This window comes from Leptidea sinapis, chromosome 33 (assembly GCF_905404315.1).
Source record: "Leptidea sinapis chromosome 33, ilLepSina1.1, whole genome shotgun sequence".
NCBI lineage: Eukaryota > Metazoa > Arthropoda > Insecta > Lepidoptera > Pieridae > Leptidea > Leptidea sinapis.
This window is the reverse complement of record NC_066297.1, coordinates 1,966,573-1,993,913: the sequence shown is the minus strand read 5'-3', so window position 1 is coordinate 1,993,913 and position 27,341 is coordinate 1,966,573. Positions and strand designations below refer to the sequence as shown.

The window sequence follows — 27,341 nt, the reverse complement described above, 5'->3', positions numbered from 1 at the left end:
AGGGACGAGACGAGCAGGATGTTCAGCTGATGGTAATTTATACGCCCTAGCCATTATAATCCGGTTACATAAAATGGGAATAAATTGGTTGTAATTGAAATGATTTGCAAAACCATGAAGCTGTAAATGTTGAATTGAAAGAGCTGCAATGAGTTTCTTGACACTTCTTCTCATTAAAGGTAAACATATTCATAAGTGTAAAACCTTGACCTACATCAATAAAGTAATTTTGATTTGATTTGATAGCTAGGTAACCTGTTATAGAATAACAGACAGATAGAGTTTTTTTTTATATAAGAGAGAGCAAAGGGCCAAGAGGTTCACGTGATGGGATGTGGTAAAGCAAACACCCATAGACATCTAGAACACCAGGGATTAAGAGATGCTATATCGGCTCTTAAAAGTTGGGAGTTAATTTCGACTTGCCTTTTGTGTACTTACATGTACAAACAAATACACGTATGTAAGGTATAGAAGAGATCATGCACCCTATGGCCATATATGACAATGTGTGTGAAATTTTAATTTTAATAACTCACATCATTTATCGTCCAGATAGACTATCACAGCGGTGAAAACGTTGAAAAAAATAGGCTAGAACTAACCTCTATTTTGAGCAATTCACGGATGATAACACAGTGTCATACAAATTGCGAGTGTAAGACGTAGTTGTCACGCACACTAAACTAATATTACTGGCCTGTTTTTATCGGTTTGTCTAACAGCAAGAGACTATCTAGACGTATAAATTATCTAAGGCAATTAATTAGTTACGGCGTAAAGCCTAACAAGTAAACTGATAATCATATTTATAATATTAGTTAAGGCGTTTATACACGCCAGTGACCTTGATCATAGAGCGAGGGCAGGTGACCGGGTCGTACGAGTCGTATTCAAAGGTTAAAATAATTTTATTATTATTATATTTTTTTGCATTTTTTATACAAACATTATTTTATTTAAAGTAATAATAACCGAACGTTTAGGTTTAAACTAAATATACCGAGGACAAGTTGTGATTTTTTACATGATATTTAAAAAAAAATCTAGCAACCATCCGACGTAACCTTAAATAATTTATACGTTTACCTAGAGTAGCACTAGATAGTCTCTTGCTGTTAGACAACCCAAATAAAAACAGACCAGGAATATTAGTTTAGCGTCTACAAGCTACGTCTTATACTCGCGATTTGTATGAAAATTTGTGTTAGTATGCGCAAATTGCTCAAAATAGAGGCTAGTTCGAAACTCAATTTTTTTTTTTCACAACTCAAAGTATCTAGACGTATAAATGATCTAAGATTGTATCATAGACTACAATTTTTAATTTTATAGACCTACTAGTTCTATTAATATAGAGAAAATCATAATTGTATATTATTGAAAATAGAGAGAGTTTTCGAGTGATTTGGATCAATAAGAAAACAACGATATTATTATCAACATATTTATTATACTCAACAATAATTGCACTTAATCCACATTTACCTATTTAAATAACTGTATAATCATTCAATAAAATCAAACTGTTTAAATTAAGTCTTTCACAGTCAGACGTACTTTTTGTGCAAAATTTCTCAGGTCATACTATAAATTAAATTAAAATATAATAATATGACCAACATACATCATATTATGTTAATAATTAATAAAAAGAACTACAGTAAATATAGTTTGCTACGCAATTTATTTAACTTTATATCTGAACACAATAACGGTCCGCCATTTTGACGTAAATTAGTTACGCTTTTTAATATGCTGCATTCCGTCTTAACTTTTCTATAGAATAATATAAATACATCATTAGTGCTTTACAATGACGCACTTTACATATAGTATGTACAACTGTTGATGGCAAAATTTATAGGCACAATAATTTGCTAGAATATTTAGGTACGCGTATATAATTATTATAATACAAATTGTACATTAATCGGGCTAAAACAATGGACTAAAACATGGAACTAATCAGCGTTGCATCATAAATACCTTAATAATTTAACAGCGAAATTGAATACAGGTACGTTGCTAGGGAAAACTTCGAAGTATTAATTTACAGGTGTATATAGATTAGAGTTACGCACTAAGATAGATTAAAGACGGCTTCACATGTTAGTTGATAGTTCCGTGTTATCTCATTCTTTCAGTCCGATATTACGTTCTCACTACAAACATGTCGCGGCACTAGCGGTGACGTCACACCGCGGTTTGGCAACCCCGCATTGCACCTGTCACTGCGCCGATCAGCAGTGTTTCCATTACGAACTAAACATTACAATAGGGTGCTTAACGAGAAACAACAAACACCTCACAGTTTTTTAACTATATCAAACTTGGACTTTAGATCCATTGGCACCTTTTTCGGATCAACTTTCTTCTTAGCAGCTAAAAACGCGCGCATCTCTGCGGCAGTCATCTGAAGATTTAGACGCGGCGGTTCCGGAGATGCGCCGTCAGTTCTGTCTGAGCCGGAAGACGTTTGACTCGGCGTTGATTCGGCAGAGGTGTTGTTCGCTGAACGTTCGGGCACATCCAAATCAACGGGAACTGGTTCTCCGGGAGCTGGAGCGACGACTAACAGCTCAGCGTCGTCTGGGCGCTCCTTAATCCGCGCCACTACTTGTTTATGTGTCTCGCCAGCTATACTGTGACCGTTGACTTCAAGGATGCGGTCACCACGGCGTAAGCCTGCTGTTTCCGCGGGTGATCCATCGTCGACCTTGCCAATGTATTGTCCGGGTTTTCCCTTCTCCGCGTGGAGATTGAATCCATAACCGTCGAAGTCGGGTACTTTTCTCACGTGGCAGAGTCGCGACTCGGTAGCCGCAGACCCATTGGCAGCCATTGTTAACGCGCGGTCGATGCAAAGCGCTATGGGCAACTAACTGGCACTACTACCCGCTCACCTCTTGCCACCTGTAGATTGTGGAGGCTTGACTGAGGCGCGGGCGCGGGGGAAGGGAGCGATAGAGGCTTCCAGTACTCGCCGAATCGCCGTACAAGTGCGAAGTATATCGCGTGTTTGTGTGTGTCGAAAGCAAGTTATTAGATTCAAAACTGGTGAGTATTTTGGCGGAAATAGGTTATAGTTTTTGGGTTTGTTTGTTTTGGTAAATCGGCGCTTGCGTCGGTTGTGAATAAGGTCGTTTGTGGAGTATACCGCTTTCCCTTCGCCACTCCCTGAATCACACATACGGGTACTACAACTGGCATTAATATAGGAATTTAGATTGAAAGAAGTTTGTTGTGTCCAACGTGTAAGTTTCTTTCTGTGTTGTGGCGGGTTAAGTTGTCCGACAGATGGCGGGCCACCTCGGTCGTTGCTCCGGCGATCATCTTTTGTACTATTACAGCCTAATTATTGTCAAAGTTAACCCTAATCACACTAATATCTTTGATCATTAATAGTATTCACTAGTCGACCACAAATACACTTATATATTGCTATTTGATACTCAGTATTCAAGATTTATTTCAAAATAGTACAAGCTTAAGAAATTGAGAAGTAATAAACTAATCTCATGAAATAGAACACATATTTTGCAGCAATTTATCTTGGTAGTAGGTAATCCAATTGTTAAAAACGATAATATTATTCGATGAATACCAATTGCATTAGCTAATTCTTTGGAAAAATAGGGTTATAATGCGACAAAATAACGGTATGTGAAGTGATAACTCGTCTAAGTCATCGGTTGGTTTATAGACATGAGGACGTGAAGGAAATTAATTAGATCATTGTAAACGCAATCGGAAGTTCACATTGGCTTATGTATTGTTTTTATAATTGATTGGTTTGACATTCACTAAGTTTATTAATTCTTTATAAATAATTATACTCCGCTGGAAACAGGTAATACATTTTATTTTAAGAATGAAAGAAGTCTTTATTTATAATCATTTTAATTAATTATTTAGGTTTTCTTTACAAAAATCAACCTTTTTGTATGATAATATGACTATTTCATGGGATATTATTGTGAAGAATTTTGATATATATAAACCACTAATAATTTTATATATATATATATAAATATAAATACTTTGAGCATTCTTTGGTTTAGTTATAGTTTACTTCACAGAACCAAGAGATGGCGCTAAGCACTTTGTAGCATGCTATACCTAAGTTATTTTACATTTGAATTGATTTCAAATAATATTTGAAGTCTTTTGACTTTAAATATTTGCTACATAAATAAAAATAATACCATATAAACCGTAAACGTGGTTAAAATTCCAAGTTTTATCTGGGCAACCATTTTTTATTAATTACATTTAAAGTATTTAGTATCTTATTGGTTTATAAAATGGATATGTTAATTCAATGGCTGCTCAGTATAAAAGTATGTAATTTTTACTTGTTAAAACTTGTTTAAGCTTTGGACAGAATGATGAGTTTAATTTAAAATTTAAACTTATTTGAAGAGTAGGTATGCTAACTGCAATGTACGAGAAAAACTAATTACTTTGTTTTATAAATGTTGTATATCAGTAAACTTAGATCATTCAAACTTCTAGATAGACTGTGACAGCTGTGAAAATGTCGAAAAATATTGAGATTGACAGTTGACTCCTATTTTGAGCAATGCACGCACACTAATACAAACTGACATACAAATCGGCAGTGTAAGACGTAGCTTGTCACTAAAGTAATATACCTAGCTTTTCATTGGTTATGGCATCAATTAAATAATATAAAGAAAGACGGCTAGAACTATCGACGATAAAGCCATATCTGAATGGGTTTACTCTTTGACAAGTTGTTCAGGTTGACATTTCACAACCGGATACGTCAAAATGCTTTATTTCACCCGTATCATGTTAATTGCATTGACAGTCGCGCGTTTTGCCGGAATCTAATTGCCTGACACAGCCAGTTTGTGCAATCAATTACCGCCTGCATTGCTCCCGACTTAGGAATCTTTAAAGGTTAAAGCATACTCGCATCTTAAAGATCAGCAAACCATCTCTCGGCTTCCGAAAAAAGTATCAGCTGGAACCATATTATGACCACGCGCAATGCAAAGCTGCTCGAATTGTCTGGGAAAAATTTCTGACATATAGAATCTGTATATAGATAAGTCCTGTGCATAGTAGATCCAATCTCTGCATATAATTCGTTAAGTTTTTTTTATATACTATTTTATATTTATTTCAATATGTCTCATGGTATTAGTAATGATTATGTTTATTATATAGTTAAACTTATTACTATATTTATTTTATTATCTATATGTCGTTAAGTATTAACTTATAAATTTAATATATACAATGAACATAGAAGCAAAGCAACAACCTTGCATTAATATATTACGAGATGAATCTTCAAAGCATTCCACGATTGCTTCAAAATTTATTCAAATATGTTGCTTTTAATGTCTTAACTCTAATTAAAACCCGCTCACTTTCCAGCATTGCTAAAATTGAATAGTAATGATCTTGATCATATCGTAATACTTATACTAAGATAATTTATTGATTTCCGAGTATTATTAAACAAGGAATTATCACTGTGCTGCCACACCATGGAAATCACAGGAGCGTTGCCGAAATTACAGAAAGGCGTACGCGCGTTTTTTGAAGGTAGCCATGTTGTAACGTCCTACAACGTCGGATCAGCGTAATAGATTGTATATAGGACGGGACCTATCAATGAACCCTGGCGCATTCGTGCTTGTATCAGGCAATGGATGCGGGATAATCCTCTCATGAAACTTAAAAACTCTGTCAAGCAAGTAAAACATACAAACATCATTAATTAAGCAGTATTCAGTGCATGTAGCTTTAGTTTATATAGACGGCTCTTGCCATACGCGGTCAAAGGCCTTTTTTATATCGAGGAATACAGCTGAGCAGTATTACTTCCTTTCTAGATCTTATCGTAATGGATGTATTTGGTGGGTTTGCTCTATTCACGGTGTGCACAGAATCCGAATTGTTTTTCGACCACTGGAATAAGGCGACTAAAGACTAGTTTATCGAGAGTGCGAACATGGTACTAACCGGGTCGAGTTTGTCCCTTTATGGTGTCGTCTAAGGATACTTGGCTCTTAATAAGTGGCCTCTAACGACAATTCTTCTAACATCCAGGGAAACTTTTGGTTACATTCTTGATTATGAGTCTTTGCTTTGCCAAAGTGGTGTATTCTTTCACATATACAAATAAGCTATATTCATCTTAACTTTTAGTTTTCTATTTTTTATTTTGTTTAAATCTATTATAATTTCTCCTAAGTTTCGTGGATTATCCTCGATAGAATATAACTATTTCATCTGCAAAATGAAGTCAGTTAAAGGGCGTTATATGTCGAGTAATGTATCAATGGTGTCTGGCCTAGCAAAATTGTCTACTCACAACCCACAGGGTTCTATTTCAATTTTTACGTGGGCTACTAAATGCATCCAAAGGCTTACTTCAAGGACAGCAATTTTGAAACCATAAACCGTGTTTAAATTGCAAATGAGGTAATATTGGTAAACAAACTTGCCATTGCGATAAAAACGTGGCTTAGATCAGTGACAACAAATATGTGTTTAAGAAAACGTTTCAGTATTTATGATACTATTTAATAACTGTACAGTGCAGTGTACAAAACACGTTGATTTCCTTCAAAGCTATAAAGTTGATCAATGAAATGCTAGTAATCATAGAGAGAGAACTGAGGAGCGAGTTATTGCTGACCTTGTGTAGGTATATACATACCGAAATATTATATAGGTACGTGTATATTGTTAAGCCAACACAGTATAGATAGAACTATGCAGGGCCATTGCTACATCAGAGGCCATATTAGCATGACAAAGCACCTGTACAAAATACTTTTAATCAAATCAATTCAAAGCTATTAATTCATGTCACAAAAATGAAATGAACATCAACATGTTATCATTTTCTACAACTGCGAATGTTTTGAGCTTAGAAGAAGTTGCATGAAACACAATTAAAATCTACCCGATTGAACAAATATTTACAGCTTCATCATTTTACAAATATTTTAGGTACAATCTATGAAAAGTTATGCAACTAATACTCAAAAGTTACAATAAATTACAGTCGAAGCATCAATTTACAATATCATTCGAAACATTTGAAGTATTTAGAAATTATACTAATTTAGAAACAATAGTAGAGTTGACAAAAGCATCAAACCACCACAAGAATACGTACAGTTAATGTTTGACTGAATTAATTTTCAGTGAAAAGGTTTACCCCCTTATTCATAATGGTCCACTAACTTTAAACAACCGCTGAGGAGTGTTTTTTCTCATTCTGACTTAGGTCAATAGAAGAAGACAGAGTGAAAATTAGCAATGCTTTAAGTTAGAAGACTATTATGAATAAGGGGGTAAGACTTTAATATAATATTTAAAAATGATGAGTATCAATTAAAACTAAAATATTTGATTTAGCGCCTTATTAAATTATTCTCCCCGAAAAAGGATACAAATTAAAACTGTCGGTTAGGAACGTGTAGATTATTCAATTAATTATTAAGAAATGTTCTTTGTTTATTCAATAATAATGTCATTTGTTCTACGAATAATAATTTTATCATTTACAGCAATTCTAAAACAATTTTATCTTCGATAAACTGATTTCAATCGCTTATCAAATAATTACCTATTTTGATTACGTATCGAGCTAACGATAAAGCTGGACTATGCTAAAGTAGTAACTTGTAAACATCAGAGTAGTTTGAATCGTATTTGTCTAATTTTTTGTTACAAATAAGGATTATAAATATGCAAAATATAAGACACTAGCGGACCGACGGACGCTGTTCTGTGATAATAGAAAAAAAAAATGGATATACACGAACTAGTAAAAAAATAAGGACTCCGTGTCACCTTACACAACAGTGTAGCACCAAAACATGCCGATTAACGTGTAAATACATAGCCCCACGCACACACTTACACTACTACAGGCCGATAGGCTGCCATTATGAGAATTGTCATCGTCTGTGACAGATCAGTTTGCGTGTCAATAAATATTTTAACAATGCCGTCGTGCGTTGTGAAAAAGTGTAAAAATGATACAATATAAGTATTTGTGGCTGTATATGATTATTTAAGGGAGAAAAAATTGTGTAACTAGTATCCCCCGTATCCGCACACACACTAGCATAACGGTGCTTCACTTGCAAATATCACGGCGCTGAGTCCTTCTTTTTTTACTCGTCCGTGATGCATATAATATGTTATCCTTTATAGATAGTCATATGTCATTGCAGACTTTTCTGTAGACCTATATAAGATACACAATTCCACCATACATTATTTTGTTTTATATCTCAAAGGGCTTTGACTGAGTTTTCTTTGAAAGTTCCCTTCGGCTTATTTTTTTCCGACACCTCCAACATTCTCTCCAATTTTCTCCAATCTTCATATATACAAAAACATAACAAATTATATACTACCGGTGCTTTCATGCAGCATGAAAATCGGTGCAGTAGTTTTTAAGTTTATCGCGAACAGACAGATTGACGCGGCGGAGGATTTTGTTTTATAATGTATATATAATTATTTTCTCCCACTTCTAATTGACATTAAGGAACCATTTTTTTTAAATCATTATTTATTTTTCTTTTTGATGTAAAAAAATTGTTTTATTTAATTTTCCATTGTTTATTACATATAAACAATTTATTATAAACAAATAAATTTTTACCTTTTATTTTTTTTCTTATTATACTTTTTGTCACAAAAACAGACATGATTTTGTTTTTCTTTTTAATAGTTAAAAATTCGTTGTCCGTAATTTCGTCATTCTTACCTTGGTTTTCATTCTTAAAATTATTATAATTTACAAACTTGAAATTACTATAATTTATAAACTAATATTTAATTATAAACGAATTTTTAAGAAATTTCCCCCTCTTTTTGAATCTTTTTTCAAATTTGAAAAATCTTTATTAATTTATGAGATATTTGCAAAAACAAAACCCCCTTTTTTAGTTAATTGTTAATAACTTTTGTAATTTTTGCTTGCGGAACTTCATTGTTTTTCGAAAACCATCTAGATGCCATTCCGAATCCAATTACACCTCAATCATAATTTTCGGAGACTGCTGAAAAAAGTTGATAAAAAAGGCACTTCTTGACTAGACTACTAGACTCAGTGTTATTTGTAGCATTATCAGAGGAGTTTTTACATATATACATACACCTTTTATAATTTTCTATTTTGTCAAACCATCCCAGTATTGTGGAAAATAAAATAAAAATGAAATTCGTTGAACGATTTTAGTATTCGTTCCACGAAATAGTCGATTGTGCACCCAATGCATATTCAAAGATAGGAAACCAATCATTTTGGTGTGTTGCAATTCATATCTGTTTGAAGTGATGCAAACAGTTAATTTATTTGTAAAATAAAATGGAACAAAAATTTAGTGTGAAATGATTACATAAAATTAAAACTATCATTGCGGGGAAGCGTACCAAGATCACTAGCAGAATTTCCGCGTTGTATAGCTAGGCTGATCCGTTGACCGAAATAGCTGCCAGCGCTTGGGTTGCCAGTTGCCCTATTATGATGCAAAGATAGTACTACTTTGTACATTCTCCACGCCTCTGGGACCCACGGGCCAGGTGTCTTAACACCAAACGGCACAAAGATGTATAACTCATTGAGACCGACATATTTGCGACGCTTGCTGTCTTCGGCGGTCATAGCAACAGCCCCAGCACCAACTGACGTAACTTGGACATGAGAAGAAGCCAGAGAGTCGACAAAATAAGTTATATATACGTTTGTGCTATTCAAACTAAATTAGTATTACAAATAGTTTCACAAATATTACAGATAGTGATTTCATAATGCTAACATTAATCTATTTTATCATTCCATTGCGTAACCAACTCGACCACAGTTAAGTTATTTTATTATAAAGTATCATAGTATGGTATTATTATAAATGATTTTAAACCTGTTTCACTGGACTCGTATTAAATAATACTTAGTATCATTATTTAATAATTTATTGTGTGAACGTAGATCGGTATGTTTCGTTGGAATTAAAAAAGATAATTTATGTCTGCTTAAGTCAGTCTTAGTAATACTTTTTTATGTTCTCTTTTATAATAAGGGACGAGACGGGACATTCAATGCAGTATCGCTCAGGATTCTTGAGAAACCCAAAAACTCTGAACGGCACTACAATAATTGCGCTCATCACCTTGAGATATGAGATGTTAAGTCTCATTTGCCCAGTAATGTCACAAGCTACGGCGCCTTTCAGAACGAAACACAATAATGCTTACACATTACTGCTTCACGGCAGAAATAATCGCCGTTGTGGAACCTATAATCTAGCCGGTATCCTGTGCAAAGGAGCGTCCCACTGGTTTAAATGTGTAATTAAAATAAAATAAAAAACACTTCACCAACTAAAAGCAGACAAATAAAAAAATCTAAATTTGTCCCTCACTTCTTATAAACACGATAGTCAATTTTATACTATCGCCTACTTTCTTGTTCATATTTACTAAAACATTTCAGTCACAAAACACAGAGAATACATTTTAATGTAATTTTAAGTAGTTACTTATAATTTGTTGATCACTTTATATAAATTGTAATTAAAACGATTTGTAAAACGATAAAAATGTTCATTTGAAAGAGTGGCAATGAGTTTCTTGCCAATTCTTCTCATTTTTATTTATTTATTTAGATAGTTACACCAACAACACATCATTATAAAATTAAAATTTTATCAAGTACACAAGGGATAGTACAATATGACATGTCTTTACAGGTGTAAACAACATTTACAATAGTGCGAAAAGAATAATAAAGTTGAACAATTAAACATAACAAAATTAAAGAATTGAAGAATTAAACAAAAATGATGATATTAAATGAATAAATTCTACAATATATACAACAATTCAATAATTTACTTCTTATATTTAACATACATAACTAAGATCTTAATATTTTAATGCAGTCGGTTTTAAATTTATTGATATTAGTCATATGAAAAATATCTATATTACCATTTTTTGCAGTGATATCGTTATAAGAGCTCTAAGCTCATTAGCTCAACCCTTTACGAAGTGGCGGTAAATACAATAAGAGATAAAATTACATTCATATGTGTCATTTCCTTGAGCTACATGAATAAAGTGATTTTGATTTGATTTGAATCCAATACATAATTCTTATTGGTGACAATAAGGATCAGAACATAATTTAAGGCTGTCACGCTTAGAGGCTTATAATGCGCCCATAACATGCGTAAGACCTTGATGGAAATATTCGAGGTATTTAAGTGGGGAGGCGTTATGCTTACTTAACAACGCGCATACCATTTAAACATGACATTCTATCATTTATAAAAGTTACCTATATCTTATATCTTTAAACGAGTAATTCTTGTATATTATATATAATCTGTATCTCAGAAATGGCTCCAACGATTTTAATGAAATTTAGTATACAGGTAGTTTCGGGGGCGAGAAATCGATCTAACTCTAGGTTTCAATTTTAAAAAATGTAGTTTTATCCGTGTTTTAATGAGAAACAATAACATTAGAATACGAAGGTAAATTTCGCCTATATACAAGATTATAATAGCTCAGATGGGACATTGGTTGATATTAGGAGCTACTGCCATCCGTGGCTGACAGTTTATGACTTGTCAATCAAATTTGATACCAGTAACAATAGATGTAATATATGTAATAGTGTATATAACGACCCCTATAACCCAGTGGTTAGTGACCCTGTCTGCTGAGCTAGACGACCCGAGTTCGAATCCCGGTAGGTGCAATCATTTATAATATGATGAATATGAATGTTTGTTTCCGAGTCATGGATGTTTATTTGTTTTTATGTATGTTTAAGTAAGTATATTGTATTAAATATATCGTTGTCTTGTACCCATAGTACAGGCTGTGCCTAGTTTTGGGTAAGATAATTTGTGTAAGAGTGTGTCAATAAAAACAAAAACAAAAATAGATTCGCGTCTTCTCTCTCGCACACTCTGTTAGCCTAGTATTTTATAAGTCTGTGACCACTATATTGTCCATTTATATACATACAGTTCTACAACAAACTATTTGATAAGATTAACAGTATGTCAGACAATTGGTACCACTTGAAATTGAACTCTATACTAAAAGGATAAAGATTATAATTGAAGCTTGTTTGTGTGTTGTGAATGAAACTACACGCGATTTGTTGTCTTAAGTACATAGAGATTAAATTTATATTCGCAAAGTATGAGTAATGCAACCTCACGACATTCCGATGTGATGAGGGTATTATCGACGCGTTTCAAAAATGCTGATAATATTTCATAATACATACATTAATAGTATTGTATATATTATTTATATATTTATGTTTTAATTAAATATTTACCCATGCTTTAGTTCCTCTATTAAAGATTCTGAAACAGTTAGCTTATTGCCAACATTAAAACACCCAATGTTCTAATAACCATTACATAATCCAAACGAGTGTTGTAATGTTGTACTGAATTTCATAACAACACTCCTATTTTTTTTTCAATCCCTTCATGCTCAAAGTTTTTTAACAGACAGCCACATTCTTAATGCTCGATGCGTGGTATCTGTATGAATTTAAAAAAAGAACATTTTCGTTTACGCACGTTCCACACTACCAGAACGTCGCGCGCCGTAAAAAAAAAAGTAGGTTATTCGAATCCACGCCATTTTTCTTCGATATTTTTATAGTTTTGTTTACAAAAAATGAGTGATTCATTTTAAACGCTGCAAAAGAATGAAATATTCAAGTGTATTTTAATTATTGCCCTATACAAAATGTAAATTACTACTAAAATAAACAATTCTTTCATTAATACTTAGTTTATTTGTATATAATCAAAATGTTAGGTTACTACTAGGACTGGCTGTTTTAATGTGAGCAGTAGCTAACAGTTTCAGAATCTGTTAAAGGATTCATATTATGGATGTAGATAGTCTTGTATGCAACTGTTGATAATTAGGTATTAAAACACTCATGTGATACTATTATCACACTCGGCTTCGCCTCGTTAGATTAATCCACATTCGTGTTTTAATACCCCTTATTACACAACAGTTGCATAAATAACTAATGTCAGGCCACATGCTACGCTCTAATGTTGAAAAATGGTCCAAGCAAGTTTACCTTTGGTACCCACGGGATGGTAAGCTAAACCGAGGACGACCCACAAGACGCTGGGTAGACGACCTCCGCTATACTCTTGGTACACACTGGACTAGGTTGGCTCTTGGTCGAGTACATGAGAATTAGAGGAGGCCCTTGCCAATACGCACTCCGAAATTAGATATATAATATAGATTTTTATGCATTTTATTTATTATTAACATTTTTGTAAATTTTCGGAGAAATAAAGGCTATTTTTGTTTTTTATTTTATTTATGTATTATATGTATATTATGAACTTTTTAATCAAAATACATACTCATTTTGCTGTGATTTGAAAACCTACCTGTGGGAGGCTCCATTGCACAGGATGCCGGCTAGATTATGGATACCACAACAGCGCCTATTTCTGCCGTGAAGCAGTCAAGTGTAAACATTACTGTGTTTACAGGTCTGAAGGGCGCTGTAACTAGTGAAATTACTGGGCAATTATTGAGACTATATCTTATGTCTCAAGGTGACGAGCGCAATTATAGTGCCGCTCAGAATTTTTGGGCTTTCAATATTACTGAGCAGCACTGCATTGTAATGGGTCATAAAAAAAAATTTTAACCGACTTCACAAAAGGAGGAGTTTCTCAATTCGACTGTATTTTTTTTAAGTTTGTTACCTCAGAACTTTCGACTAGGTGAACCGATTTTGATGATTCTTTGCGGATTTTTACTAACAATAACTGTAACTATATTATATTATCTTAATTATTTGATTGACTTTTAGGTAAGTCTAATATTTTCCATTTCATTTTACTTAGCAGAACTCTGAAAATATATCTGATTATTGATTTGTTGAAGAAAAAGCAATTATTTTTCTACTTTTTAATGCACATTATATTATTATTTTGCAATAGTTCTGATTCGATTGGTTTTTTGTTAAATTGTATTTTTATTAAATTATCTTTATATATATAATTCTTGTGTGCGTGTGTATGTCACTGAACTCCTCCTAGACGGCTGGACCGATTTTGATGATATTTTTGTGTGTTCCAGTGAATTTGAGATTGGTGTGTGTCTTCAGGTGGATTCGAGAATGGTTTAGATTCACAATTAAACTACCTCCTAAACGGCTGGACCGATTTTGATGATTTTTTTGTTTGTTTCAGTGAATTTGAGATTGGTTTAGATTCTCGATTCCGTCCATATAATATAACTCTCCTGCTCATGTGTATGTTAGTGAACTCCTCCTAACGGCTGGACAGATTTTGCAAATTTAAGACGTGTGTACAGGACAACGTCTGTTGGGTCCACTAGTATATTTATTTAATATTAACTTACCACATACCTGTTATTTTTCTTTTCTTTTACAAACACATAAACAAAACTCATTTAATCACTAAGGTCAAAAAATTAATCTAACTAACGTCAAAGATACGTATTTTACCATTTACCACCACTTCGAAAATTATTAGTTTTAATGAGAAGAAGTGGCAAGGAACTCACTGCCACTTTTGATACTTTCGTTGCTTAATTTTATTTTATATTTTTAATCTGATCAATATGCCCAGAATGGTTATTATGTTTTTTTTTAATATTTTGAATTTAGATAATATAAATGTTGTATATCTCTCTCAACTCTTATCAACCTAAAGCACCCCTGAAAACAATTTATTGAAAAGACAACGAAACCTCCGGAAAAATTTACCTTAGATAATTTATATGCCTAGAAAGAGTTTCTTGCTGTTAGACAACCGATAAAAACAGGCCAGGAATATTAGTTTAGTGTGCGTGACTCTTAGCGTTGGTGTGCGTGAATTGCTCAAAATAGAGGTTAACTTTAAACTCATTATTTTTTTTCGACGTTTTATCAGTCTATCTAGACGTATAAATGATCTAAGAAATAAACATTACCTATATTTTAATACTTTTTAACAAATAACACTATAAACCAGCTATAATTTATGTACTTACGTGTTTTAATCTTTTTAAAGTATTAATTTTAATATTATAAACTGTCTGAACACCTGTTCGTTCGTAAAAAGGTGTAACTTATGAAAATTTATGGCTATGGCAAGCCATAAAATTTTATAACCTCGACTGTATTCGAGCCCGCCGGTTTCGACCTTGAATGTTGAACAAAAAATTGTCATTGATAATGACAACGTCAGATGGGTCAGTATGGTGACTTTTAAATTAGTAAAATCTGAGATAATCTATGTGTCTACAGTGACCCTCCTGCTGTTAATAATAATAATTAATATTAAAAAACTCTTTTTACACAAATTATCTTGCCCCAAGTTAAGTATATATACAGGATGTCCCAAAGTTATGGGACATGAAGGGAAAGTACATTAAATATCGAAGATAGGCTATTTTACTGAAAGAAGACTTTATGTTATTTTTAAAAGTTAGTAATTCTGTATTCAAAGATTTTCTAAAAATTACTTGTCTCGTCTGGGAAATACTAACTTAAACATACATAAATACATTAAAACATCCAAGACTCGGAAACAAACATCCATATTCATCATATTTAAATGCTTACACCTACCGGGATTCGAACCCGGGACCTCTAGCTTAGTAGGTAGGATCGCTAACCACTCGGCTATACAGGTCGTCAAGGCTGTTAGGCAATGCATGATAACAGGTCAGGTTTATTACTTTAGCCTGCATGACAGCTGCGTCTTAAACTTGCGATAAGTCAGTGACTTTGTTTTAGTACGCGTGCGTTGCTGAAAATAGAGGCTTACGGGTTTCCGCAAATTTTTTTGACGTGTTCACGTCGTATTCTAAGATAGTACTTTGACAAACAAGACGAAACAATATCAGTATTTATCACTGCATTGAAGTTGCGTAGTTCGCTAATGCTAACTTAAAGCATTATTAATTCTCACTCTGTCTTCTTCTATTGACCTAAGTCAGAATGAGAAAAAACACTCCTTAGTGGCTGTTTTAAGTTAGCAGACTATTATGAATAAGGGGGTATATGTATTCATTAATGTTATTTGATGGAGGTGTCGGAATAAAATAAGACATCTGGGAGCTTCCAACGAAACCCTTTGAGATGTAACAAAATAACTGTATTTATGAAATTGTGTATCTTTAGATCTTCTATATAAACATATATCTTCTATATATACATATATATATAGTATCTTCTAATAAGATACTATATCCATTTTAATACTTTAAGAATTGTCAATTATAAAGCAGTAATGTAAAAGCTATTTACACAAATACGATATAATTCCTTATCATTACATGCTTTTTATTAGCTTCACCTGTATTGTATGTTTGTTTGTAACCGACTCATTTGGGCGCGATTTAGACCCACTTTAAACGGCTTGATTCCTTCAAACTTTGTAGGTATACCGAGGACCGATGACAATACATTAATTTGATAAAACTATTCCATACAAATGATTTGAGTTTCCTTTGGTGTTAATTCCGCCGATATTTGTGTTTAAACAATTCGACACGTGTTTCGCCTCTACACGATGCATCCTCAGGACGTGTTGAGTCGCCAAAATCTGGCACGAAGCGATGATATGGCGAGTAGAGTCGAAACACGTGTCGAATTAACACTAAAGAAAACTTAAATCATTTGTATAACAGCGTGTTTTTTAGTTTTTTTTAAACTACTTTTTATAACAATGTATGACCACTTGTAAGTTGTAACTTTTTTTGTTGAGATACTGTCAAATGGTTTATTTTTGTAACTACTTACATAATACAAGGACGAGTAAAAAAAGAAGGACCCCGCGCCGTGATATTTGCAAGTGAAGCACCTTTATGCTAGTGAGTGTGCGGCTACGGGGGATACTAGTTACACAATTTTTCTCCCTTAAATAATCATAATATATGGCCACAAATAGTTTTATACTTTTCACTACGTACGACGGCATTTTTAAAATATAATATTGCGACGCAAACTAATCTGTCTAAACATCTGTCACAGACGATGGCAAAACTCATAATGGCGGCCAGTCAGCTTGTATTAGTGCAAGTGTGTGCGTGGGGCTATGTATTTACTCGTTTACCGGCTTGTTTTGGTGCTTCACTGTTATATAAGGTGACACGGAGTCTTTTTTACTCGTACGCGACATTATATTATAAAATCATTCGGAATTACGTTTCTGTAACTTTGACTAGATACATTTCCCATGGCTTTAGACTACATTATTCCCGAAAACTTAGATCATTTTCTTTTCTATATACAGAACTGTAGAAGTCTGTCGGTTCAGAAGTATGTTATAATTATTGTCACGCCCTTTGGTAAATATTTTTCTATTGTATAACAGGTTTGTAAAAAAAAATAAGAAACTCAATATATTGTATTCAAGGTTACCCAAGATACGCAGAGAAAGATCCACGTCTATATTAAAGCTAGTTCCAAGGTCACGCATAGAGGTACGAAATGGCTTCGCTAATCCTAAATCAACAATGATTATCACTTCATCCATGTTAATATATTTTCAACAAGCCATTTAAACCTTGAATCACAAAAAATGGCCGTCGCTAAGCGTACGAGTACTTGTTTTTTTATGGCTTCCAAATCACGTACTTGGTGTACATACAGCTTTATAACTCACTCAAAACAAAGAGGATTTATATACTACGACATAAGAGGCAGGACTGCCTTAGTAAAAATTCAAATTAAGTTCAACTTAATTTCAATTAGTTTAATGGAGGAGACGAGCAGGACGTTCAGCTGATGGTAATTGATAGGCCCTGCCCATTATAATACAGTTCCGCTCAGGATTCTTTAAAACCTAACAATTCTGACCGGCACTACAATTGCACTCGTCACCTTAAGACGTAAGATGTTCAGTCTTATTTGCCCAATAATGTCACTAGCTACGGCGCCCTTCAGACCGAAACACTATAATGTTTATACATTACTGCTTCACGACAGAAATAGGCAGAGTATACTGTATATTTGGTATGTAAAGTTGTGGGTTTCTAAAATTATAATAAAAATGTTTTTTTTTTTTTTATTTATCGAAATGCATATTTTGCAAAATGTGAACAAATAAGATAATTGTAAAAACCACAGAGGTTTGTCCTTAATGCATTATCTTAGTTTACGCCTTATTTCAGTTTTTTACAAAATAAATATAATCTTAACATTCAATTCTATACCTACATACAATTATTAAAATATATAGAAAGAAACAATTGGCTACAATTACATTAATTACATACTAATACCTACAAGAAATCAACTACAGATAATAATATGTACCTTACCAATATTTATTTCAACACGAAACAACCAAAAAAAGAGATATTTCAAACATTTCCCAGGCATCCCATGACCATCTTATTAATTACAAATGCGATCAAAGATTACCTAGGAAATATTTCCTTAGTTTTTGTTTAATAATTTCTTTCTTTTCGTTTCTTTTACCCTAAAATCTAATGTAAAAGCAAAGTTACAATAACACGCGTTTAAATCTTTTTAAAAGTGTTTTATTTAAAAGGTATTTGTAATGTTTGCTCTACAATATTCGTGTTTTAATTAGTATACAAAAATAATGTTGTTTAAGTACAGTAATGGTGTCACCTCTAATTATCAGATATAATTAGAAATTCCTTATTCAATGCAAACTTCTACGCCATAATATCATGAACCAGTTAACCTTTGGTTAGAACCAAAGGTTGTGGACTTCTCACTGATATATCACATTTTTTTCATTGATATTTATAGAACATTACATTTTTTTTACGGGACGACACGAGCAGGACGTTCAGCTGGTGGTAATTGATAAGCCCTGCCCATTACAAAGTAGTGCCGCTCAGGATTATTGAAAAACATAAAAATTCTGAGCGGCACTATAATTACGCTCGTCACCTTGAGACATAAGATGTTAGGTCTCATTTGCTCAGTAATTTCACTAGCTACGGCGCTATTCAGACCGAAACGCAATAATGCTTACACGTTATTGCTTCACGGCAGAAATAGGTGCCGTTGTGGTACCCATAATCTAGCCGACATCCTGTGCAAAGCAGCCTCTCACTGGTAAAATGCATGACAACTACCCAGGTTTTTTTAATTGAGTGTGCATGACAGCTATATCTTAGCACTCGCGAAATGTAAGTTACTTTGTTTTAGTGCGCGTACGTTGCTGAAAGTAGCGGCTAAAAGTTCGCCAATTTTTTTCGACGTGTTTACAGCTATCACAGTATATCAAGTTGATTTCAATAACCTATTGCACTGCCTTGTTACAATCTACTTGACAAACAATCAATTTATTTGATAATGCTATAGTATATACACTTACCCTTAGAAAAAACACACCTTAGCGGCTGTTTAAAGTTAGCGGACCATTATGAAATTATAGGAATTATAGGAAGTTAAAATTATAGGATTTAAAAAAAACCACTTTTTAAAGTCTTAAAAGGCGTGCAATTGTAACTTATTCTATCTTTAAATTAGGTTTTGCGTAAAAGTTACATTTTTATTACTATTTTATTTAACCCAACGCGACGTTAAGTGCAGAGCACGTTTTCAGGAATGGTACAAAAAGCTATTGTAATTAAAAAATATCCAAATTTCAATAGAGAAGAAGAAGAGCCATGAAATTCCCGATACTTGAGACCTTTCGTCCGCGAAACGTTTAAGCGTATGTGTTTATACTTTCTGGTTATACGACAAATAACTGTTTCAGCGATGCAGCCATCTTTAATTTAAGCTTTAGGAAAACCAAAGAATATATAATAATAGTACATAATGATGGCAAAACGAAGCTTCTCTTTGTGTTAGAACCTAATGACAGCTCTTTGTAGTCGGTTCAAAGTTAAAGTCAGATAAACTTTATTCAATTAGGCTTAACCTAAACACTTTTGCAACGTCACTATAAATATTTCCATTAAATTACTAAATCTACTATATGTTCGGAAAGTAGAGCTCGTGAGAAGAACATACAAGAAACTCAACGGCCACTCTTTTCAATCCAATTGAGTATTTAACAATAGCTGTAATAAAATTTATAGAAGTAGGCGTTACTTTGCGGAAATCAATAATTATCCAAATGTTTTAAGTTTTCTTTAGTGCTAATTCCGCCAATATGCTGGCTTTAGAGTTTGGCGAGTCAACATATCCTGAGGATGCCTCGTGTATAGGCGAAACACGCGTCGAATTGTTTAAAGACAAATATTAAGAAAACTTAAAACATTTGGATAATACCTATAATATACATCACAAATTAGTTTGTAATATTTCATAAAAACTAATAAAGAATAAACTGTATAAATATAAATTATCGTATATAAATAAATATAAAAGGTTAATAGGAGAAATTACAGCGTGAATATTTCAAATATTTTTCGTGTCAGCATTAAGAATAAGACTAGATGTCCTCATAGTAGGTTTTTAAAACTATCTATATATGTATGCTCTTAATAGTGATTTTCATTATTATAACAATAGAAATAAGGGATTGCTTGTAACTAATTCTAGTAGGCTTCATAAGATACATAATAGCTTTAAGGGTAAATGTATACACTTCTATAATAAAGTCCCAGCCACTGTTCAGGCATTATCGATAAATAAATTAAATGCTTTATAAAAAAATGGCTCTGTCGTAAATCCTATTACTCCACTGCTGAATATCTAAATGATCGGACAGCCTGGGACTAGATTGTGATTATTTTATAGCGATAGAAATGACTGTACAATATTGTATTTTTTTATTGATAAGAGCGCAAAAAAAAATGCTGGGAGAGTTTCTTGCGCCGCTTCTTCTCTCTCAGAGCGCCATTTGTTTCCGAAGCGGTAGTGGTATCTAGTAGTTATCAGAAATGACATCAAAAAGAATTCTAAAGGAATCTATTTTGAGAAAATATATGCCTTTTATGCCTTTTTTATGAATATTATCTATATGTATCTATCAAGAAGCAACACTAGAAAAGCTAATAAAATAAATTAAAATGACCATTCTGATTTGAACTCATCAAACCAGTTATACATGACTCGAGATAGAGCTTCATTCTGGAAGTTAATTATAATTAAGCCGGTGATTAAGACAGACGAAAGCCGTAATAAATCTTGGAGCGAAATTTTTCTCCGTTGATGAACGCACGACACGCACTTTTAAAATAGCCGCCATTTTGTAAAAACATATGAATTCAATATAATATTTCGGCAGCTTTCAAAAGAGTTTTTTTTTAGATTTAACTTTTAGCATGACCTTTGTATTGGAACTCTGATCTAGATCAATGTAATTTAATGGGAAGATTGCGTTGAATATTTAGGTAATAGTTGTGATGAAGTCGTGGGACGGGTTGTTAACTTCCCTTAAATGTGGGCGATATATGACTCGTGACTAGGGGACTCAGGCTCAGACATTTTTTGTTACGAAATTTTATTTCAAAAAAGTAGCCTGGTGAGTTTCTTGCACCCGTTCCTTCAGGTCTGAAGCCCTATTTTCGCCACAACTTGAGACTAGAACAATACATACAAAGATTTGCGATCCATACGTCACTCGAACGGTTGGCTCAGTTGGCAAGAGCGCTTGGACGGAAACCGAGAGTCACGGGATCGAGTCCCGCATCATTCATAAATTTTTGTTACTTTAATTTGTATATATAGTTTATGACGTTCTAATTGAACGTGATTTTAAAATCCTATTTTGAATAAAAATATTTATATTTGAATTATAATTATGTATATTGTAAAAATTATATCCGAAACTATTAATATACTAGCTGACCAGACAGACGTTGTTCTGTACATAATAAATAAAATACCGTTTTTGATGAATTTGTCAATAATTTTTCATTGTAACATATATATATATATGCTCCTTGTTGTTATAATGAAATTGTTTCACAGCAGAACTGTCAAACCGCGCGTCAAAAATACTCTCACAGAAAATATGTCCAAACAAAACAAATATTGGAAATAAAAATAATTATGGGTCCCAAATCGAAATAAAAACTATCCTATCTCTTAAGTTTGACTAAACTGCACTCCATGAAGTAATCCCCATTGAAATCCGTTCATTAGTTTAGGAGTCCATTGAGGACAAACATTGTGACACGAGATTTATATATATTAAGATTTATAACTCTATTTTCTATATTTATTTTCTTATTATAATAAACGCAAAAGAAGAAAAAATAAAACTAAAATATTTTAATACACAAGCCAAAATCTCTACATAGAGATAAATATGAAAATAAAAATTTTTTGTTATTTAATCATCAATATTTTTACTAGTTCATACCTTTTCCGAAGCCAATAAAATGCAATTTACTTTTTGGCACTTATGGGTCCGCTTTCGAACTTCCCAAATGCAAATAAGTGATTTCACAAATATTCATACAAAAGACATAAACGCATTCTCAATTTGTACTCCATAGTTACACATTGACCGCACCAATAAAACTTGTCGATATATAAGGCTGACGTGAGGCAGAAATAAGTAAATTATGAATGAATATTGATATAAAGAAGATCTCTAAAAAGATTATTTAAAAGAAAGATATATCAATAACTATTAGTGTGTATGAGAACTAAAACTGAAAGCTAAACTCAAACCAAAACAGCTTAATTAATTAACTTCTTAACAATCTCCACAACAAATAAATTAATGTTAATTATAATATAGTGAAGCCTTTCTTATTGATAAGTATTACACGTCCGCACTTTCACATACAATTTCTCCGTATTACGCATGCGATCTTTCAACGAAATAGATAAAGGTTAGAAAGGGACGGGTGGCAACACACACTCATTGCGTGAGTGCAATAGGTATGTAGCTCTGTAAAGCTATTGGGTCATAGAGTAGAATTAAATAGATATGGGCTTATTCGTGTTATTCTTCAATGCCTATGAAACAACTATATTGACGTACGATACTATATTATATACTCTGTAAAGCTATTGGGTCATAGAGTAGATTTAAAAAGATATGGGCTTATTTGTGTTATTATTCAATGACTATGAATCAACTATATTGATGAACGATACTATAATATTATAATACTCTGTAAAGTTATTGGGTCATAGAGTAGATTTAAATAGATATGGGCTTATTCGTGTTATTATTCAATGCCTATGAAACAACTATATTATTGACGTACTATACTATAATATTATAACTCAAAGTTATTGGGTCATAGAGTAGATTTAAATAGATATGGGCTTATTCGTGTTATAATTCAATGCCTATGAATCAACTATATTGACGAACGATACTATAATATTTTATACTTTGTAAAGCTATCGGGTCATAGAGTAGAATTAAAAAGATATGGGCTTATTCGTGTTATTATTCAATGCCTATGAATCAACTATATTGACGTACGATACTAAATTTTATACTCTGTAAAGCTCTTGGGCCATAGATTTGGTTTAAATAAATATGGGCTTATTTGTGTTATTATTTAATGCCTATGAAACAACTATATTCACGTACATTACTATAATATTGTAATACTCTGTAAAGTTATTGGGTCATAGAGTAGATTTAAATAGATATGGGCTTATTCGTGTTATTATTCAATGCCTATGAAACAACTATATTATTGACGTACTATACTATAATATTATAACTCTGTAAAGTTATTGGGTCATAGAGTAGATTTAAATAGATATGGGCTTATTTGTGTTATTATTCAATGCCTATGAAACAACTATATTGACGTACGATACTATATTATATACTCTGTAAAGCTATTGGGTCATAGAGTAGATTAAACTAGATATGGGCTTATACGTGTTACAATTTAATGCCTATGAATAAACTATATTGAGGTACTATATACGCCTTATCATGTACAAAAAGAGTACGTGGGGTGTAAAGAGGTTTTATTTAGTCAGCCTTGTTAATATGTATAGTCTAGAATACAGTAGATCTTTTTAAATTACCAATATTATGTTAGCTGATAGCTATACTTGTATGCAACAAGGTTCGAACATATTTTGGTCGCGCTTTCTTAGCTATTGTCTATCTAGTAAGTATTATTAATCAAAGATTGTTCAAGAAAAATATTTATCTGTTAAGAAATAATTACATGCAGTTTCCAAGCCTCTCTTATCTTAAATAGTATTGGTAAACAGTAAGAAATTTTTCATAGAATTTCTATCTAGATTGAATGATTAAATAGGCTCCAACTGTAAAAGTAAGGGGTATTATGGTGTTTTTTTTTTCGCAATGTATTTTTTGTAAAAATAAAATCTTTATGCAAACCGTTAAGAAATGGTTTCAATTGTACGCTATTTTGGCGATTTCTTGGGATAGCGGCCTTAATTATTGAGGGTAATTTTATTTTTTCAGACTGACCGAGAGAAGCAGAGTAGAAGATGTTTGGTAGCTGTTAAAGAATGATGGCCATGAGGAGTGGTGGTGCGAGCGCTGGGAGCCGCTCTCGTGGCGCAGACTCTCAGGTAATGGAGTCCCGGATTTCTTCTTTGCGCCCAGACAAAGGAGAAAGGGCTACCCTCTAGGTCCTAGGATAACGATGGGAGGGAGTTGGTGAATGCTCTTGTATACCAACGAACAGTGCCTACCTTGCTAGAAAACTAATGCACGCCCCTGCGAGAAAGAGAGGTGCAAGTACCGGGTCGCTTGAAGAATCATTTTTAGCAACAAGTCAAGGAACAGGATACGCAGTACCGCAAGCTTGTTGTAAGAGGGGCAATATGACCCGATCAAGGCTTTGGAAAGTTTTAAATTTAATGGCTATGGCTGGCCAAAATTTTTTCTATTATTTCATAAGGAGTGCTAACGTTTTTGGAGTTTTTAATAACCCTTGTTCAGCTAAGTCCTGAGTGTAGCTGTCCATACAATAGTTTTTAATGCGGTGATTATGAACAAATATAAGTAACACTAAAATATTTTAATCTGTGGTCTGCCAAATTTCTTGACGATGTAAAATTTTGTTTGAAAGTAGAACTAAATTGAAAAAAATATTTATTTACACATTTACTGTTTAGAGAACAATTCGGTTGTCATTAGCCCCGCGTAGATTTATCCTGAGTCTTTATTTGGTTTTAATTGTTTAATTACTTGTACTGTTACGTACTTTTCGATTTAATTATGATTTTAAGTACCGAATAAGTGAAGCACGTTTAAGTATTTTAGTGCATCCGCACGTTGCCTGTGGTTTTGTGTGGTTTGAATAATAATCATCATAATTATTACTTCAACCAAAAGACGTCTACTGCTGGACAAAGGCTTCCCCAAAGATGTCCGCGACGATCATTCCTGCATTGCCCTCATCGAACCTATTTCGGCGATCTTGACCAGATCGTCGGTCCATCTTGTGGGGGACCTACCAACACTCCGTCTTCTAATACGTGATCGTCGTCATTCGAAGACTTTACTGCCCGAACGGCTATCTGTCCTTCGAGCCCTACCCACTGCCACTTCAGTTTCGAAATCATCCGGAATATTTCGATGACTTTAGTTCTCTTACAGATCTCCTCATTTCTGATTCGATCTCGCAAGGAAACTCCAAGCAAAGCCATCTCCATTACTCTCTGAGCGACCATGAGCTATCTTATAAGGCCCATAATTACCACATCTGCTTTTCATATTATGTCATCAATGGAAACACACACAGGTTAGCAACACACACAGGTTAAAAACATTTGTGTTGAGATACTGTCGTATTTGCGACCAGATTCTACGGAACCTCCCAATCATATCAGAAGTTTATTTTTGAAGTGAAAAATTCTTTGGCGGCATTGAGCACTTTTCTTGGGATCGGTATAAAATATTAAACTCGCGTCAGGACACGTGACCTGATCGAAAATTCGTAAGACAGTCGTTGAAATTATGGCTGAAAGTTGATTTTTTGAGAGATAAAGTTTTGAATGAAAAATAAATCTAATAGTTCTGATGTGTTAAATTTTTTATGTAATATAAATTGTCATTTTTGTGTACGATAGCGCAATACATGAATATTGTACTTAACCACATAAATGCTAGTCCTTTCATACTGATACATAAAGCAAGCGAAATTATTCCCTAACCATTCCCATATATTAAAAAATAAACAACGTTAATGTTCACGTTTTCACTTCTGCCGGCATTTTTAAGCCATTTTTTAGAATATTTTCATTGAATAATGAAGGTAATGTAATATTTATTTACAATAGGATTAACAATTATCGTATTAAAATAAAAACCAATATAAGTTTCTCATGTTGTTTTAACTGTATTCCAGGCGGCGCGAGCTCTGGACGAATTTGAGCAGCTGGCAGGTCTACGAGGAAGGTCTGTGTATGTGCTGGAACATCTGGCGACCTTCACCGTGACCAGGGAGACTGGTATCGTGTACCCGGCTGATGGAATGAGGAGGTTGTTGCAGCTGGAGAAAACTAATGGTAAGGGCCAGTGGAAGGCTCCTATGCACAAGATGCTGACTAGATTTGGTTACCACAACGGTGCCTATTTCTGCCGTGAAGCAGTTATGTATAAACATTGCTGTGTTTCGGTCTGAAAGGCGCCGTAGCTAGTAAAATTACTGGGCAAATGAGACTTAACATCTTATGTCTCAAGTTGACGAGCGCAATTGTAGTGCCACTCAGAATTATTGTGTTTTTCAAGAAGCCCGAGTGGCACTGCATTGTGTCGCAATAGGCAAGGCAAGTCATTTACCACCTGCTGAACGACCTGATCGTCTCGTCCCTTATTCTTAATAAATTAAAAAAAAATGTGCAGTTCATGAGTTTTCAGCTACATAATGCCTACTACTCAGCTAAGTCGATTTTGCAAGTCTTGTGTGGGGCGATGTATATGCTTTTACAACAGGATCCCAGAAAATGTTCAAAACAAAAGTATTACGTTATTCAAAGAATTGTTAAAAAACGTTTGTGTGGTAAAGGTTACTATAACATAAATGACTTTCTTAATGATACCACAGATTGGGAATGGAGCGACCGCCCTCAGGCTATTAAATAATAAGTTTAATTGTACAATGTTACTTTGTAAATATTACTTTAATTGTAAAACATATTTTTGATGAAAAAAAAAGCCCGCTGAGTTTGTTGCGCCCATTCTTCTCAGGCCTGAGGCATTCATTTTGGAATGGGTGGTAGATTTTTTTTGACTTTCAATAAGTGATGTCACATCCAATTTTGAATAAAAATATTTGAATTTGAATTTGAATACGTGGTAGAAGTGAAACCTTCCAAAATTTTGGCTTCAAGATAATGAATATATTTAATCGGTTAAATATAATTAATGTACATAAATACCACGATAATACTGTAC

General features: G+C 33.4%; 2 protein-coding genes across 6 annotated transcripts in view; one reads left to right on the top strand and one right to left on the bottom strand.

Annotated features, from left to right (window-relative positions):
• Window positions 1-1,433: 1,433 nt before the first annotated feature.
• Window positions 1,434-2,900, bottom strand: LOC126974792 (Na(+)/H(+) exchange regulatory cofactor NHE-RF2). The gene has a single exon (XM_050822473.1). The coding sequence runs from the start codon at window positions 2,843-2,845 to the stop codon at window positions 2,309-2,311; it is 537 nt and encodes a 178-aa protein (XP_050678430.1). The 5' UTR covers window positions 2,846-2,900; the 3' UTR covers window positions 1,434-2,308.
• A 56-nt stretch (window positions 2,901-2,956) lies between these two features.
• Window positions 2,957-27,341, top strand: part of LOC126974773 (epidermal growth factor receptor kinase substrate 8-like) — a 53,765-nt gene continuing 29,380 nt past the window's right edge. For 3 of the 5 annotated variants that reach the window (XM_050822445.1, XM_050822444.1, XM_050822442.1), the window contains exons 1-3: window positions 2,957-3,060; window positions 24,399-24,508; window positions 26,293-26,452. In XM_050822445.1, coding sequence (XP_050678402.1) covers window positions 24,446-24,508; window positions 26,293-26,452 — 223 coding nt within the window. In that variant the 5' untranslated portion in view covers window positions 2,957-3,060; window positions 24,399-24,445. The remainder of the gene's footprint in view (window positions 3,061-24,398; window positions 24,509-26,292; window positions 26,453-27,341) is intronic. The other 2 variants (XM_050822443.1, XM_050822441.1) reach the window with 1 other exon arrangement.